Genomic DNA, 19,030 nt, shown 5'->3' with positions numbered 1-19,030 from the left:
TCCACCACCCTCCTTGGTCTTCAGCATCTTTCTTCTCCCCTGCCCTCCTCTCCTCTCCTCAGCATATGTCTCCTTCCCTCTTCCTGTGGTGTCCATTATTCAACCCCCCTGTGGTGTTCAACAATCTACACCCATGGTCTCCAGCATTTTTCCTCCCTCTCAACCCCCCATGGTCTTCAGCATCTTTTACTTCCTCTCCCCACCCCTCCCGCTCCTCTCTTCAGTGTCTCTCTCTTCTCCTTTCCCCTTCAGCATCTCTCGTCTTCTTTCTCCCTCCTCTACCTGTGGTGTCCATCATTCAAATCTCCCCCCCCCCCCCCCCCCCCCACTATCTTCAGCATTTCTCTTTTTCCCTGCTGTGTCTGCAAGGTATTTATTCTCTTGCCATGCTCCCCTGGGTTGGTAACTCTATAAGCTACATTGAAAACATCGCATGGCTGGCCCAATGTAGGCCCTTCAAATGCTCAAGGCCTGCCAGCTCCCGCTCCCTCCAAACTTCCTTTTGGGGGGGGGGGGGGGGGATGAAAACCAGCCGGCCAGCCAGCCTTGAGTATGCGCAAATGCTAGAGATCAAAGGCACACATTAATTATCTGCACTTGCAACTGCTGTTATTGTAAGAAACATCTTATATCTTTTTCACAATATGCCCAAATGTGTGTATGAAAAGCCACTGTAAAAGGGTCTCAATACAGCCCCTATTTTACATTATGCTTCCTCAGGAAACCCAGATTACAAACCAACAGCACTCTTCAAATGAAACAGATGAAGAACCTTCTTTTTTTATGTCAGTGTCTACAATATGAGCCATGCACAACTTCAAAAACAGTGTACAAGCTTTACGAAAATGTAAACATCATTAAAATTAGAAACTACATATTTAACTTGTCATTTTTCAATGTCCCCTCAGATACTTTGCAATTCAATCCTGTTGGGCCTTGGATTCTAGTAAAAGGCCAACTTTCTCTCAACTGGTTTCCTACCTGGATTTCCAGCTCTCAGATGCAGAAGTTGCGGTATGTCGTTAAACAAGCCAGAAAAATGCAGCAATTTTACATTTGTTTTACAGAATTTAACAGCGGTGGCAAATTCTAGTCTCCAAATGCCACAGAGGTCCAGCTTTCAGCATGTCATGAACAAATACTAATGGATATGTGTGTTTCATACATTTGACCAAGTGGCAAGTTAATTTGCATAACCTAGTTGTCCTGTAAAACCAAGTTTGTCTTCAGTTTTCAAGGAGCTGAATCTGCCATTTCTATTGTATAGGGTTTCTATATATTTACTGTACATAGAGCTCTGGTTTTGCAGGAAATTGAGAACAAATCTTGATTTCTCTGTCATATTAAGTTTGGTCGGATGTCACAAAATAGACTTAGTATTTGTGGGTGCTTCTTGCAAATAGCTGCACAGTATTGGAGAGTTTATTTTTTCTCTGCCTTCAGTCTCTCTAGATCAATCCTTGATGAATCATACTACTCCGTACATCACCCAAACGCTCTAAAACACTTCGACACGACCTTACCCATTACCTTCTAATTAATTCCTCTTGTACTTCCAATTTATTACCGACTGTATCTAATACTATGTAATGATCATACCAAATTAACACCCTGTAAGCCACATTGAGCCTGCAAAAAGGTGGGATAATGTGGGGTACAAATGCAATAAATAAATAAATATCCCTTATCCATTATATTATTTGTGCTATTGTTTTATATATCATTGTCCCTCAGCGCAGACAGTAGACAATATATAAACCAAATATATGATATGAAAACTGTAAAGAGGCTAATCCAAAAAAAAAAATAAATACTGCACCCTCCTACCCTGTGAAATAATCCAAAAACTGGATATATAAATAATGATACTCAGCACTTAGGGGCCCAACATGCGTCAATTTTGAGTTACCACTCGGCTACCGCGTGACTCTTGCAGTAATTTCATTTTTGATGCGCGTCCAATACACGCGCCAGAAAATATTTTTATTTTCTGGTGCACGGGTGGTAATTGGGTGGTAATCAGTATTTTGCGCGCATAGACCATTACTGCCCGGTTACCTCTGAGACCTTATCGTTAGGTCAATGGCTGGTGGTAAGGTCTCAGACCCAAAATGGACAAGCGGCAATTTTCATTTTGGCACACGTCCATTTTCGGCAAAAACTTTAAAAAGGCATTTTTTACAGGTGCGCTGAAAAATGATTCTGCGCTCACCCAAAACATGTGTCTACACTACCGCAGGCCATTTTTCAGCACACCTTAGTAAAATGGCCCCTTAACTGGCTAAGTTATCTGCATAAAAGTCCATCCTATCTTTATGCGGTGCCTCGTAGCTGGTTAAGTGCTGAATATCGCATTTAACCGAATATCGCACTTAACCGGCTATGATGTAGCTGGCTACAGAAACCCAGAAATTCAATGCCAAAGCCCGGACATGGTCCAGCTTTGAATTTCCAGGCATAACTCTGGTGGCAGTCAGCAAAATCCTGTGCTCCGCTGGCTGAATATTGACCCTTTTGGTTTCACTCTTTTTGATGGCCTCCCCGAGATTTTTCGATACATTGTTGACTGCAAGATTTTGAATAGAATTTCTTCAGGTGTGAAGGCAAATGCAAAAAGAACATTGAAATAAATCAGTGGTTCCCAAACCCGATTCTGGAGGCACCCCAGCCAGTCAGGTTTTCAGGATATCCGTAATGAATATTCATGAGATGATTTGCATGAGGTGGCGGCAGTGCATGCAGCCGCTGCCTGATTACTGCCAGGTTAGCGCCATGGTAAAAATTCCAAAAATATTTTCCAGTGCGCCAGAAATGCTGCACTCTAGAGCCAGAACTACTGCCGGTGGCCGTGTTGGACCGGTGGTAGTTCTGGGTTGCCACACAGTAGCCCTTTCGTAAAAGGGCCCCTTAGTGAATAACTGATATCCAATGTTGTATAGTAACTAAGAAAAGTAACTAGTTACTGCACTTAAGTAAAGGTTTTGTCACTGTTACTTGTAAAGAAGTACAGGAAATATTTGTTACTGTTACGTTTACTGAAGAAATAATTTCACGGATTTTTATTACTTTTGCTTAGTTAGAGCTGATGCTTGCAGTTAAAAGTAAAAAGTAAAAGCGGAAGTGAGACGTAAATGACAATTCCTTTGTTGAACCAAATGAAGCAGCAAAAACTGGAATAAACCTTGTCACACAAACAGTGCATCATCTCATTTTAAACTTTGCTGTTCAGAGAATCAGGTGAATTTTCGAAAGAGAAGGACGCCCATCTTTTTTTTTTTGTTACATTTGTACCCCGCACTTTCCCACTCATAGCAGGTTCAATGTAGTTTACATATTATATGCAGGTACTTATTTGTACCTGGGGCAATGAAGGGTTAAGTGACTTGCCCAGAGTCACAAGGATCTTCTGACACAACTCGGGAGAATGTCGTCCTTCTCTCAGGGTCGCCCAAATCGGCATAATGGAAAGCCGATTTGGGCGTCCTCAACTGCTTTCCGTTGCAGGGACAACCAAAATTCATGGGGGCGTGTCGGCACTGTACCGAAGGCAGGACTGGGGTGTGATTTACAGATGGGCGTCTTCGGCCGATAATGGAAAAAAGAAGGGCATCCCTGATGAGCATTTGGATGACTTTACTTGGTCCTTTTTTTTCACGACAAAGCCTCGAAAAGGTGCCCGAACTGACCAGATGACCACCAGAGGGAATCAGGGATGACTTCCCCTTACTCCCCCCAGTGGTCACCAACCCCCTCCCACTCCCCCCAAAAAATGTAAAAACATTTTTTGCCAGCTTCTATGCCAGCCTCAAATGTCATACCCAGCTCCATCACAGCAGTATGCAGGTCCCTGGACCAGTTTTTAGTGGGTGCAGTGCACTTCAGGCAGGCGGACCCAGGCCCATCCCCCCTACCTGTTACATTTGTGGTGGTAAATGTGAGCCCTCCAAAACACACCTGAAACCCACTGTACCCACATGTAGGTGCCCCCCCTTCACCCCTTAGGGCTATGGTAGTGTTGTACAGTTGTGGGGAGTGGGTTTTGGGGTCTCAGCGCCGAAGGTAAGGGAGCTATGCACCTGGGAGCAATTTGTGAAGTCCACTGCAGTGCCCCCTAGGGTGCCCAGTTGGTGTCCTGGCATGTGAGGGGGACCAGTGCACTATGAATGCTGGATCCTGCCACGACCAAATAGCTTGGATTTGGTCGTTTTTGAGATGGGCATCCTCGGTTTCCATTATCGCCGAAAACCGGGGATGACCAGATGACCACTGAAGCATCCATTTATACTGTCATTTAGTTTGACCTAGTACTGCGCTCACCCAAAACATGTGTCTACACTACCGCAGGCCATTTTTCAGCACACCTTAGTAAAATGGCCCCTTAACTGGCTAAGTTATCTGCATAAAAGTCAATCCTATCTTTATGCGGTGCCTCGTAGCTGGTTAAGTGCTGAATATCGCATTTAACCGAATATCGCACTTAACCGGCTATGATGTAGCTGGCTACAGAAACCCAGAAATTCAATGCCAAAGCCCGGACATGGTCCAGCTTTGAATTTCCAGGCATAACTCTGGTGGCAGTCAGCAAAATCCTGTGCTCCGCTGGCTGAATATTGACCCTTTTGGTTTCACTCTTTTTGATGGCCTCCCCGAGATTTTTCGATACATTGTTGACTGCAAGATTTTGAATAGAATTTCTTCAGGTGTGAAGGCAAATGCAAAAAGAACATTGAAATAAATCAGTGGTTCCCAAACCCGATTCTGGAGGCACCCCAGCCAGTCAGGTTTTCAGGATATCCGTAATGAATATTCATGAGATGATTTGCATGAGGTGGCGGCAGTGCATGCAGCCGCTGCCTGATTACTGCCAGGTTAGCGCCATGGTAAAAATTCCAAAAATATTTTCCAGTGCGCCAGAAATGCTGCACTCTAGAGCCAGAACTACTGCCGGTGGCCGTGTTGGACCGGTGGTAGTTCTGGGTTGCCACACAGTAGCCCTTTCGTAAAAGGGCCCCTTAGTGAATAACTGATATCCAATGTTGTATAGTAACTAAGAAAAGTAACTAGTTACTGCACTTAAGTAAAGGTTTTGTCACTGTTACTTGTAAAGAAGTACAGGAAATATTTGTTACTGTTACGTTTACTGAAGAAATAATTTCACGGATTTTTATTACTTTTGCTTAGTTAGAGCTGATGCTTGCAGTTAAAAGTAAAAAGTAAAAGCGGAAGTGAGACGTAAATGACAATTCCTTTGTTGAACCAAATGAAGCAGCAAAAACTGGAATAAACCTTGTCACACAAACAGTGCATCATCTCATTTTAAACTTTGCTGTTCAGAGAATCAGGTGAATTTTCGAAAGAGAAGGACGCCCATCTTTTTTTTTTTGTTACATTTGTACCCCGCACTTTCCCACTCATAGCAGGTTCAATGTAGTTTACATATTATATGCAGGTACTTATTTGTACCTGGGGCAATGAAGGGTTAAGTGACTTGCCCAGAGTCACAAGGATCTTCTGACACAACTCGGGAGAATGTCGTCCTTCTCTCAGGGTCGCCCAAATCGGCATAATGGAAAGCCGATTTTGGGCGTCCTCAACTGCTTTCCGTTGCAGGGACAACCAAAATTCATGGGGGCGTGTCGGCACTGTACCGAAGGCAGGACTGGGGTGTGATTTACAGATGGGCGTCTTCGGCCGATAATGGAAAAAAGAAGGGCATCCCTGATGAGCATTTGGATGACTTTACTTGGTCCTTTTTTTCACGACAAAGCCTCGAAAAGGTGCCCGAACTGACCAGATGACCACCAGAGGGAATCAGGGATGACTTCCCCTTACTCCCCCCAGTGGTCACCAACCCCCTCCCACTCCCCCCAAAAAATGTAAAAACATTTTTTGCCAGCTTCTATGCCAGCCTCAAATGTCATACCCAGCTCCATCACAGCAGTATGCAGGTCCCTGGACCAGTTTTTAGTGGGTGCAGTGCACTTCAGGCAGGCGGACCCAGGCCCATCCCCCCTACCTGTTACATTTGTGGTGGTAAATGTGAGCCCTCCAAAACACACCTGAAACCCACTGTACCCACATGTAGGTGCCCCCCCTTCACCCCTTAGGGCTATGGTAGTGTTGTACAGTTGTGGGGAGTGGGTTTTGGGGTCTCAGCACCGAAGGTAAGGGAGCTATGCACCTGGGAGCAATTTGTGAAGTCCACTGCAGTGCCCCCTAGGGTGCCCAGTTGGTGTCCTGGCATGTGAGGGGGACCAGTGCACTATGAATGCTGGATCCTGCCACGACCAAATAGCTTGGATTTGGTCGTTTTTGAGATGGGCATCCTCGGTTTCCATTATCGCCGAAAACCGGGGATGACCAGATGACCACTGAAGCATCCATTTATACTGTCATTTAGTTTGACCTAGTACTCTGACCGTCACTTCTGATATCCTTTCTTGAAGCTTTACTTTTCAGTATACAGTGGGGGAAATAAGTATTTGATCCCTTGCTGATTTTGTAAGTTTGCCCACTGACAAAGACATGAGCAGCCCATAATTGAAGGGTAGGTTATTGGTAACACTGAGAGATAGCACATCACAAATTAAATCCGGAAAATCACATTGTGGAAAGTATATGAATTTATTTGCATTCTGCAGAGGGAAATAAGTATTTAATCCCTCTGGCAAACAAGACCTAATACTTGGTGGCAAAACCCTTGTTGGCAAGCACAGCGGTCAGACGTCTTCTGTAGTTGATGATGAGGTTTGCACACATGTCAGGAGGAATTTTGGTCCACTCCTCTTTGCAGATCATCTCTAAATCATTAAGAGTTCTGGGCTGTCGCTTGGCAACTCGCAGCTTCAGCTCCCTCCATAAGTTTTCAATGGGATTAAGGTCTGGTGACTGGCTAGGCCACTCCATGACCCTAATGTGCTTCTTCCTGAGCCACTCCTTTGTTGCCTTGGCTGTATGTTTTGGGTCATTGTCGTGCTGGAAGACCCAGCCACGACCCATTTTTAAGGCCCTGGCGGAGGGAAGGAGGTTGTCACTCAGAATTGTACGATACATGGCCCCATCCATTCTCCCATTGATGCGGTGAAGTAGTCCTGTGCCCTTAGCAGAGAAACACCCCCAAAACATAACATTTCCACCTCCATGCTTGACAGTGGGGACGGTGTTCTTTGGGTCATAGGCAGCATTTCTCTTCCTCCAAACACGGCGAGTTGAGTTCATGCCAAAGAGCTCAATTTTTGTCTCATCTGACCACAGCACCTTCTCCCAATCACTCTCGGCATCATCCAGGTGTTCACTGGCAAACTTCAGACGGGCCGTCACATGTGCCTTCCGGAGCAGGGGGACCTTGCGGGCACTGCAGGATTGCAATCCGTTATGTCGTAATGTGTTACCAATGGTTTTCGTGGTGACAGTGGTCCCAGCTGCCTTGAGATCATTGACAAGTTCCCCCCTTGTAGTTGTAGGCTGATTTCTAACCTTCCTCATGATCAAGGATACCCCACGAGGTGAGATTTTGCGTGGAGCCCCAGATCTTTGTCGATTGACAGTCATTTTGTACTTCTTCCATTTTCTTACTATGGCACCAACAGTTGTCTCCTTCTCGCCTAGCGTCTTACTGATGGTTTTGTAGCCCATTCCAGCCTTGTGCAGGTGTATGATCTTGTCCCTGACATCCTTAGACAGCTCCTTGCTCTTGGCCATTTTGTAGAGGTTAGAGTCTGACTGATTCACTGAGTCTGTGGACAGGTGTCTTTCATACAGGTGACCATTGCCGACAGCTGTCTGTCATGCAGGTAACGAGTTGATTTGGAGCATCTACCTGGTCTGTAGGGGCCAGATCTCTTACTGGTTGGTGGGGGATCAAATACTTATTTCCCTCTGCAGAATGCAAATAAATTCATATACTTTCCACAATGTGATTTTCCGGATTTAATTTGTGATGTGCTATCTCTCACTGTTACCAATAACCTACCCTTCAATTATGGGCTGCTCATGTCTTTGTCAGTGGGCAAACTTACAAAATCAGCAAGGGATCAAATACTTATTTCCCCCACTGTACTTGTTTCCATAGCTAGTCACACTTTCAGGATCTAAACTAAAGTGAGGCTACAATATCTCTGTGTGTTTTGGGGGGGGGGGGGGGGAAGAGGAGCTTAATGGGAGATCCAAATGGCACTTAACTTTATTCAATGAATTGGCTACATCTCTGTATTAGCCATCATAAAACAGCCATTCATAGCTCATATTGAAAGCAAGTTAATGTTCTTTAATGCTTATATTGGGTGCGAATTGATGTAAGAAATCAATTAAGGTGAAGTATGAAAAATAAAATAAAAATACAAGCCTGTTTTCACTTTGTTCACTTTGACTTTTGCACTTGGTATCATGGTTGTAGCAGTTGGCCAGGTGGTGCCGCATTTGAGTTTGCTTGACCAGAGCTTCAGCCATCGCAGTCAGTCAAGCAAACTTGGAAGCAGCACCACCCAGACAATTGCTGTAACCATGTTTTCACAACACATGAATTCCTCCTCTCATGGAAAAGATGTAAACAGGATAGAGTCGGTCCAGAGGGCAGCTACTAAACTGGTCAGTGTCCTTCATCATAAAATGTTCTATACAGACATAAAGATCTCAATATGTATACTGTGGAAGAAAGGAGGAAGAGGGGAGATATGATAGACACATTTAAATACCTAGGTGGCATAAATGCACAGATGGCAAGTCTGTTTCAATTGAAAGGAAGCTCTGGAACGAGGGGGTATAGGAAGGTGAAAGGGGATAGACTGAAAAGTAACCTGAGGAAATACTTCTTCATGGAAAGGATGGTGAATTCATGGAACAGACTCTTGGTGGAAGTGGTGGAGACAAAAACACTATCCAGCTTATAATTGAAAAAGAAAAACGCCTATATTGCGACCCAAATCGGGAGATAGACGTTTATCTCACAAAAACGAATAAAGCGGTATAATTGAAAGTCGAATTTGGACGTTTTCAACTGCACTCCGTCACGGATGCGGACAAAGTTGATGGGGGCGTGTCAAAGGCGTGGTGAAGGCGGAACTGGGGCGTGGTTATCGGCCTATCAGAGATAGGCGCCTTTCGCCGATAATGGAAAAAAAATATGCGTTTTTAGCGAGAATTTAGGGCACTTTTCCTGGACCCTGTTTTTCCACGAATAGGGCCCCAAAAAGTGCCCTAAATGACCAGATGACCACTGGAGGGAGTCGGGGATGACCTCCCCTGACTCCCTCAGTGGTCACAAACCCCCTCCCACCACAAAAATATGCCGTTTCACAACTTTTTATGTTCACCCTCAAATGTCATACCCACCTCCCTGCCAGCAGTATGCAGGTCACTGGAGCAGTTATTAGGGGGTGCAGTGGACGTCAGGCAGGTAGACCCAGGCCCATCCCCCCTCCACCTGTTACACTTGTGCTGGTAAATGGGAGCCCTCCACACCGCCCCCCAAACCCACTGTACCCACATGTAGGTGCCCCCCTTCACCCCTTAGGGCTATAGTAATGGTGTAGACTTGTGGGTGGTGGGTTTTGAGGGGGATTTGGGGGGCTCAACACCCAACGGAAGGTGCTATGCACCTGGGAGCTCTTTTACCTTTTTGGTTTTTTTTGTAAAAGTGCCCCCTAGGGTGCCCGGTTGGTGTCCTGGCATGTGAGGGGGACCAGTGCACTACGACTCCTGGCCCCTCCTACGAACAAATGTCTTGGATTTATTCATTTTTGAGCTGGGCGCTTTCATTTTCCATTATCGCTGAAAAACAAAAACGCCCAGCTCACAAATTGTCGAATAAAACATGGACGTCTATTTTTTCCCAAAGTACGGTTCGGTCCGCCCCTTCACGGATCCGTTCTCGGAGATAAATGCCCATGGAGATAGACGTTTTCGTTCGATTATGCCCCTCCAAATGAATTCAAGACAGCTTAGGACAACTACATAGGATCTCAAAGGGAGTGATAGGAAGAGTAGATGGCATGGATGGGTAGACTGGATAGGCCATATGGTCTTTATCTTTCTACATTTTTCTCTATTTTTATCTTTGAAAAAAAAATACTTTATTCTCCATTAAGGGATGTATATATTTTTTTCCATATTAGAATTCTTTAGAGAATCAGATTCAGAGGGGAAGTTATCAACATGGGCTACTGTAAAGTCAAGTTATTTTACCACAAGTCAGGGTCAAATAACCTGACTCATGCTAAAATAACCCAACTTAATAGTAGCCCACGTTAGAGGTCAACCAAATTTTGGCTTTGGTTTCGCATTTGGCACTGAAAGTAGACCGAAATCTAAGTTTGTGTATCGGCCAAAAATGCCTGTGCATTTTAGGCTGAAAATGAAACTCTCTCCCCCCATCCCACTCAAGCACTCGTTGGCTCTCCCCAGGCCTACCTTAGGATCATCTGGTGGTCTAGTGGCCTTTTCTGGGGTAGGAATGAACCCCAGTTATTCCTGCCTCGGGCTGCTGCTCCCTTGCAATGGCTGCCAAAACTTCCTATGGAGGGGGGGAGGGTAAGAGTAAGGGGGGATGCAGCTGGGGTGGTGGGTTCGGGAGGGGGAATTTTTTGGTTGGTTATGGGGGAGGGAGTGAGGGGGCAGTTATGGTTTTGGTTTCTACTGAAACCGTGCAGCCAATTTCAGTCGCAGATTCGGTTTTGGCAGAAACCAAAGACCTGGGTGTGGTCGGGCTCTAGCTCACTTCGATATCTTTCTCCCTCGATGGCTTACAATGCACAGAGAGCCTTGTTAAAAGAGAATCTACTAGTGGAAATTTCAATAAATGATTTTTAGCACAGTGGTGGAGAGTGGAGATGAATTTGGCTGGTTGCATCTTCTTCTGTTCTAGGCTTTAAATATTTTTTCTTTTTCTACTAATATTTAGATTTACCAGAACATGGACAGCAAATGCCGTGGTAGCTGTTCACATGCGAGTAACTCAGGTGGACCTTCTCCATCCCCCAGTCAGCACCAGGAGGAAGATTCTCAAATGGGAAATTAATGATGTTTTCTGAATCCTGCCTATTAGCTTGGTGCATCAGTTCCTCAATTATTTGATTTAATCACTAAAAAACAAATCATTAGCTGCTGCTACATTGAAACTTCAGATGGATGATGCTTCATGGCTATTGGTGTCCTCACTGTAAGACTGGATTACTGCATTAAATACTTTACATTTACAGGTCAACATTTCTGAGCAAGAGAGTTTGGTTGTAATTTGGCTTACTGCTTAATGAAAGTACATGTATCCAGAAATGGTACTTGATATACCATCTTTCTGTGGTTTTTTTGCAACTACATTGAAGGTGGTTTGCTAGTATATACAGGTACCTGGGGCAATGGAGGGTTAAGTGACTTGCCCAGAGTCACAAAGAGCTGTAGTTGAAATCAAACCCAGTTCCCCAGGATCAAAGTCCGCTGCACTAACCACTAGGCTACTCCTCCAGTCTAGCACCTTATGCTGACATGCAAGCAAACGTGTCTCAGAAAAAAAGTGCCTTGCACTTCAAGAAGCTAAGGGGGTAGTTTTTTTTTCCCTTCTGAAATTGAATATGATTGTAATTTTGTTTAGATTCTGTACTATAGTGAAGGTCTGTTTTGTAATCGTCTGCAAGCCTTTCATTTCTGTAAAGTTGTGCTAATTAAGCTGCAAACGGACTACTTTGAAATCAAGCTGGTCTCTTTCCTTATCTTGTTAATAATTTTTGTAGTATACAAACACTTTTGATAATCATGTGCTTTTAAAGATTATTTTTATAAACCTGAAGTTGTATCATTAGCTGCATTAAACACTTCTTACAGTATTTTGAAATACATGCACACCTGTGTAGTTGAAATATATAATGTGGAGGGGGGTAATCGAACGGGGACAACCATCTCTAAGGGTGCCCATCTCTAAGGATGGCACCGCGAAGGGGCGGGGCATCCCGTATTATCAAAACAAGATGGGCGTCCATCTTTCATTTCGATAATACAGTCAGGGACGCCCAAATCCCAGCATTTAGGTCGACCTAAGAGATGGTCAACCTAAATTTTGAGATCGTCAACCTTAGAGATGGGCGACCTCAGTTTTCGGCGATAATGGAAACCGAGGACGCCCATCTCAAAAACGACTAAATCCAAGGCATTTGGTCATGGGAGGAGCTAGCATTCGTAGTGCACTGGTCCCCTTCACATGCCAGGACACCAACCGGGCACCCTAGAGGGCACTGCAGTGGACTTCAGAAAGAAAGAAGCATACTCTTTGTGGGATTCTGTCTTGGTTTCTCATAGGTACTCATGCATAAGGAATGGCAATTCAAATGCAAAGCGCTGATATGCAAGGTATAGAGAGACTTTGAAAAGAAGATTGCTTTGGAGGCAAAAACACATAGTAAAAAACTTTTTTAGACTATTAGAAGCAAGAAGCTGGTAAAAGAATCAGTTGCACTGCTAGATAACCGAGGGGTAAAAAGGGCATTCAGGGAAGATAAGGCCATAGTGCAGAGATTAAATGAATTCTTTGCTTCAGTTTTCACCGAGGAATATGTGGGAGAGATATCAGTGCCAGAAATGCTATTCAATGCTGATAAGTCAGAGAAACTGAAACAAATCTCTGTGAACCTGGAACATGTAATGGAGCAAATTGACAAATTGAAGAGTAGCAAATTGCCTGGACCAGATGGTATACATCCCAGAGTACTAATAGACTTAAAAAATGCAGAGCCATTGTTAGTAATATGTAATTTATCTTTAAAATCAAGCATGGTACCGAAAGATTGGAGGACGGCTAATATAATGCACATTTTTAAAAAGGGTTCCAGAAATTATAGACCGGTGAGCTTGACATCAGCGACAGGCAAAATGGTAGAGACTATTATAAAGAACAAGATTTCAGAGCATATGCAAAAGCATGGATTAATGAGACAAAGCCAACATGGATTTAGTAAAGAAAAATCTTGCTTCACCAATCTACTACATGTCTTTTAAGAGGTGAATAGACATGTGGGTAAAGGTGAGTCAGTTGATATTGTGTATCTGGATTTTCAAAAGGCGTTTGACAAAGTACCTCATGAAAGACTCCTGAGGAAATTAGAAAGTCATGGGATAGGATGTAATGTGCTATTGCGAATTAAAAACTGGCTAAAAAATAGAAAACAGAGAGTAGGGTTAAATGGTCAGTATTCTCAATGAAGAAGAGTAGATAGTGGGGTTGCCCAGGGGTCTATTCTGGAACCGCTGCTTTTTGAAAACACTACCATGCCTTTGTAAAAGACTCCCTAAATTTGCTGGTGACACAAAGTTATCCAAAGTTGTTAAATTGCAAGAGGATTGTGGAAAAACTGCAAGAGACTGGGAGAGTGGGCATCCAAATGACAGACAGTGATGATCCTAGGTCGGCTGCCACCCAGGGCAGATCACCGATGCGCACCCCCCCCCCCCCCCGGGTGCAGAACGACACTCCCCCCCGGCGCATCAAGCCCTCCCCCCCTGGGCGCATTCTTAGCTGCTAGGAGCAGCCACGCGGCTCTCGGCTCCGCTGGCTCCCTGCTCCCTCTGCCCCGGAACAGGAAGTAACCTGTTCCGGAGCAGAGGGAGCAGGGAACCAGCGGAGCCGACAGGTGCACGGTTGCTCTCTGCAACCCTCCAGCAGCGGACCGCCCCCACCGCTCTGCCCTTGGTACGCCGCTGATGACAGATGATGTTTAATGTGAGCAACTGCAAAGTGATGCATGTGGGAAAGAGGAACCCAAACTCTAGCTATGTGATGCAAGGTTCCACATTAGGAGTCACCGACCAGAAAAAGGATTTAGGTGTCATCATTGATGATACTTTGAAATTCTCTACTCAGTGTGCAGTGGCGGCTAAGAAAGCAAATAAAATGTTATAAATTATTAGGAAAGGAATGGAAAACAAAAATGATAATGTTATCATTTCTTTCTATTGCTCCATGGTACAACCACACCTCGAATACTGTGTGCAATTCTGTGTAGAGCTTTTGTCACCAGGTTGATCCTGGAGAGATCACTGGATTCTTCAACTCCAGATGAGCTCCATCTTCTGAAGCCAATTTGATAACTTTGGGGAATTTTTAGGAAGATATTTATTTATTTTTTACTGATTGTTGAAGGAATTCACTCAAGGTGGTATACAATTAGAATGAATCAAACATGAGCAATAGACAATTACAGCAGTAAAAACATTCAAATAGCAATACAAAGTATAGCGTGGAGGGGCATAATCGAAAGGGGCGCCCAAGTTTTCCTGAGGACATCCTCGCAGGACATCCCGAGACAGGGGCGGGGAAACCCGTATTATCGAAACAAGATGGGTGTCCATCTTTCGTTTTGATAATACAGTCGGGGACGACCAAATCTTGACATTTAGGTCGTCCTTAGAGATGGTCGTTCTTAGACTTGGTCATTTCTGATTTTCGGCAATAATCGAAACTGAGGACGCCCATCTCAGAAATGACCAAATCCAAGCCATTTGGTCATGGGAGGAGCCAGCATTTGTAGTGCAGTGGTCCCCCTGACATGCCAGGACACCAACCGGTTAGTTATCCTCTTCTGTCCCAAACATCCCAATATCTAACAAATACACAGTCCAACAACCGGGCACCCTAGGGGGCACTGCAGTGGACTTCACAAATTGCTCCCAGGTGCATAGCTCCCTTACCTTGGGTGCTGGGCCCCCCAACCCCCCCCCCCAAACCCACTCCCCACAAGTATACACCACTACTATAGTCCTTATGGGTGAAGGGGGCACCTAGATGTGCGTACAGTGGGTTTCTGGTGGGTTTTGAAGGGCTCACATTTACCACCACAAGTGTAACAGGTAGGGGGGATGGGCCTGGATCTGCCTGCCTGAAGTGCACTTAACCCACTAAAACTGCTCCAGGGACCTGCATACTGGTGTCTTGGAGCTGGGTATGATGTTTGAGGCTGGCATAGAAGCTGGAAAAAATATTTTTTAAGTTATTTTTTGAAGATGGGAGGAATAACATGTATAGAATGTTTGTACGTTTGGGAAGCTTGCCAGGTGCCCTTGGCCTGGATTGGCCGCTGTCGTGGACAGGATGCTGGGCTCGATGGACCCTTGGTCTTTTCCCACTGTGGCATTACTTATGTACTTATGTACTTAGTGACCACTGGGGGAGTAAGGGGAGGCCATCCCTGATTCCCTCTGGTGGTCAACTGTTCAGTTTGGGCACCTGTTGATGGTCGTAACAAAAGAAGGACCAAGTAAAGTCACCCAAGTGCTCGTCAGGGACGCCCTTTTTTTTTTATTATGGGTCAAGGACGCCCATGTGTTAGGCACACCCAAGTCCCGCCTTCGCTACGCCTCCAACACGCCTCCAAGAACTTTGGTCATCCCTGCGACGGAAAGCAGGTGGGGACGCTCAAAATTGGCTTTCAATTATGCCAATTTTGGCGACCCTGGGAGAAGGATGCCCATCTCCCGATTTGTGTCGAAAGATGGGTGTCCTTTTTCGAAAATAAGCCTGATAGTATACTACTTACAATACCAACACAATACATAATATAACATTTTAATTGACAGTGTAAGGTATAAGCAAAGATGGAACATATAGATAGGTAAGAGAGTAAGAAGACTTAGAAAGTAAGGTGACTAATTTAAAGAAAGCTGCACATGAGGTCAGAAAGATGGTTAAATATTATCTCAGCTAGGGTAGGAGTGGATAAGATATGTAATTGCATTAGTTTAAACTCCAGTTCTGCATGTATTTTGCATTAGTTTGGTGTGTGTATATTTGTCCACTTTCAAACAGCACTGCAGAACACTGTGGATCCTCATTGCTAAACCATATCTCTAAATATAATGTAAGCTGAAGTCATACACAGTCATGAGCTACAGGACTTGCAGTCCATACACATATCAACAGCAAGGAATATTCACATAGAGAATTCAAAGGGGAACTGTTTCAACATTTCAGAATTCAACAAAACAGGCAAAACAAGTCATTCCTGTAATCATTACTCAGGCCGTGAGGAGTTTCACATTCCTAAGGATGGTGAACGGGACACACATGCTAATATAATAAAGTACACTGAGTGTAGCACAGTTTTCTTTCCCATTTGAGAGCACATTTTGTACGTTTAACTTTACTCATGATTTTATAAGGTTTTGGTCATACAAAATATAAACACTTAAATGGAAGCCAAAAAGTTTGAATGAGATTAGTGCTAATCCCATATAAATGAAGGAATTAGGTATCATTCCCAGTGCAGGGGGGTACATTACAGCCTGAGGTGTTTAATGCTGTTTTTTTAACACTGGAAATTTCACTTTTGTGTCAGGGTTAGAATACATTAATTCACATTTTGTGAGGCTAATATTAGATTATGGCGCTCTGCCAGCCTACTCCCAGACAGTATTTATATACTGCTTAGACCTAAGTGGTTTACAGTTTCAATTTTACAGGTACTGGGTCTGTCCTAATGGGCTCACAGTCTAGGTAGTATATTGTATTACTGTTGTGCCTGGGGCAACAGAGAGTTAAGTGACTTGCCTAGGGTCACACAGAGCTACAGAGGGAATTGAACCCGGTTCCCCAGAATCTCAACCCACTGCAGACCAACATGCAGCAGTGAGGAACTGAACCCAGTTCCCTAGGTCCACAACCCACTACACTAACCATTAAGCCACTCCTCCTGGACTTGGACCTTCTGGAACTAGAGTGGGCTTCTGCATCAAATAAAACCCACTCATTAACCCAGTTATTCTACCCACCCAGCTACCTACCCCCACCCACTCACTAACCCACCTACCCAACCTACCTGTCCATTACAATTCCCTATATACTTTTCTTTCAATGACTTCATCTAAATAGTTGACAATGAAGAAGAGCCATCCAGGAAAGGTAAGTTTAAAGTGGAAATTAAGGGGGCAGATATGGGGCTGGGAGAGCACAGGGAGCTAGTAAGTGAGTGGCTCAGAGAGTGGGAAGGCAGCAGGGGGGGAGGAGATGGGCAGCTGTGTGGAAAGAGAGAAAAGTTGGATGGCAAGGTCCGTGAGTGGGCCCCCCACCTCTAGGACCAAGCCACCTTGCCTCAAGTGTTGTAGGGAAAAGTTTCTTTTTTTTCTGGAACCCTGGGGATAGGGTCTCTGCCTTGAAGGTTTCACGATAGACCAGAGAGCCTCCAAAGTTTCTAATTCTATGCTTTGAGATATATATTTTTTTTATAACATTTATACCCCACATTTTCCCATACAATTTCAAGTTCAATGTGGCTAACAAGCTAAAAAGAAGTCATTACAAAATATGAAACAAAATACATAAACCCACACATAGCAATAAGGAAAGAATCGTAAATATATAAAGAATTCAATAACAAAGCATAATGGGGAGAATGGAAGGGGGAGATTAGGCACCAGCATCAATTGGCAGAAAGGTTTTTTTTTTAAGACACTCCCAGCTAATCAGGTTTTCAGGATAGCAACAATGAATATCATGAGAGAGAAGTGCATACAAATCTACCTCATGCATATTCTGAAAACCTGACAGGCTGGGTGAACCTCAAGGACTGGGTGGAGAACCACTGTACTAGAATTTTATATTCACAGCACCTCCCCCTCAGGATGGTATCATTCTTATGTATTTGTTTGGAATAGCTTCCTTTCAGAGCCTTGTGCTAGGGAGAGGCAATTTATTGCAATAATTAGCTATATGTTTGTTCAAGATTTCTGGTTTCTGATGCTCATAAGAATAGCCATACTGGGTCAGACCAATGGTCCATCTAGCCCAATATGCTGTTTCCAACAGTAGCCAATCCATGTCACAAGTACCTGGCAGAAACCCAAATAATGGCAACATTCCATGCTACCAATCCCAGGGCAAGCAGTAGCTTCCTTGTGTCTGTCTCAATTAGCAGACTATGGACTTTTTTCCTCCAGGAATTGTCCAAATCTTTTTTAAAACCCTGATACACTAATTGCTGTTACCACATCTTCCGGCAAAGAGTTCCAGATCTTAACTATTTGTTGCGTGAAAAAATATTTTCTCGTATTCATTTTAAAAGTATTTCCATGTAACTTCATTGAGTGCCCCTTAGTTTTTGTACTTTCTCAAAGAGTAAAAAACCAATTCAATTCTACTCATTCTACACAACTCAGGCTTTTATAGATCTCAATTATATCCCACCTCAGCCATCTCTTTTCCAAGCTGAAGAGCCCTAACCTCTTTAGCCTTTCCTCATATTAGAGGAGTTTTATTCCTTTATCATTTTGGCCATTCTACTTTGAACCTTTTCCAATTCCACTGTATCTGTTTTGAGATACAGCGGCCAGAACTGAATGCAGTAACCAAGGTGAGGTTGCATCATGGAATGATACAGAGGCATTATAGTATTTTTGGTCTAATTTACCATCCCTTTCCTATAACTCCTGAAGTCCTGTTTGCTTTTTTGGCCGCCACCACACACTGGGCAGAATATTTCAGCTTATTATCTACAAGGACACCTTGATCTTTTCTTGGGTGCTGACTCCCAAGGTGGACCCTAGCATCAGATAACTATTATTCAGATTATTCTTCCCAACGTTCATCACTTTGGATTTGTCCATATTAAATTTAATCTGTCATTTGTATGTCTAGTCTTTGAACTTCCTTAGGTCTTTTTGCAGTTTTTCATAGTCCACATGTGTTTTAACAACTTTGAATAGTTTTGTGTCATCTGCAAATTTAATCACCTCACTTGTCATTCCAATTTTCAGATTATTTGTAAATATGTTAAATAGCACCGGTCCCAGTATAGATCCCTGTGGCACTCCAGTATTCACTCTCCTCCACTGAGAAAAATGACTATTTGACCATACCCTCTGCTTTCTGTCTAATAACCAATTCCTAATCCACAATAGAACATTGCCTCCTATCCCATGATTCTAATTTCCTCAGGAGTCTCTCATGAGGAACTTTGTCAAAACTTTTCTAATATACTACATCAACCTGTTCACCTTTATCAACATGGTTATTCATGCCTTCAAACAAATGAAGCAAATTAGTGAGGCAAGATTTCAC

At 43.9% G+C, this 19,030-nt stretch overlaps 1 protein-coding gene across 1 annotated transcript in view; it reads left to right on the top strand.

The window, feature by feature from the left end:
- FLT3 (fms related tyrosine kinase 3) overlaps positions 1-11,323 on the top strand; it is a 164,706-nt gene extending 153,383 nt beyond the window's left edge. The window contains exons 23-24 of the mRNA XM_030200337.1: positions 909-1,014; positions 10,898-11,323. Of these exons, the coding sequence (XP_030056197.1) occupies positions 909-1,014; positions 10,898-11,014 (223 nt within the window). The 3' untranslated portion in view covers positions 11,015-11,323. The remainder of the gene's footprint in view (positions 1-908; positions 1,015-10,897) is intronic.
- Positions 11,324-19,030: the final 7,707 nt, after the last annotated feature.

The sequence above is a fragment of the Microcaecilia unicolor genome, chromosome 4, assembly GCF_901765095.1.
Source record: "Microcaecilia unicolor chromosome 4, aMicUni1.1, whole genome shotgun sequence".
NCBI classification, from domain to species: Eukaryota; Metazoa; Chordata; class Amphibia; order Gymnophiona; family Siphonopidae; genus Microcaecilia; species Microcaecilia unicolor.
This window is presented reverse-complemented; position numbering and strand designations above follow the sequence as displayed.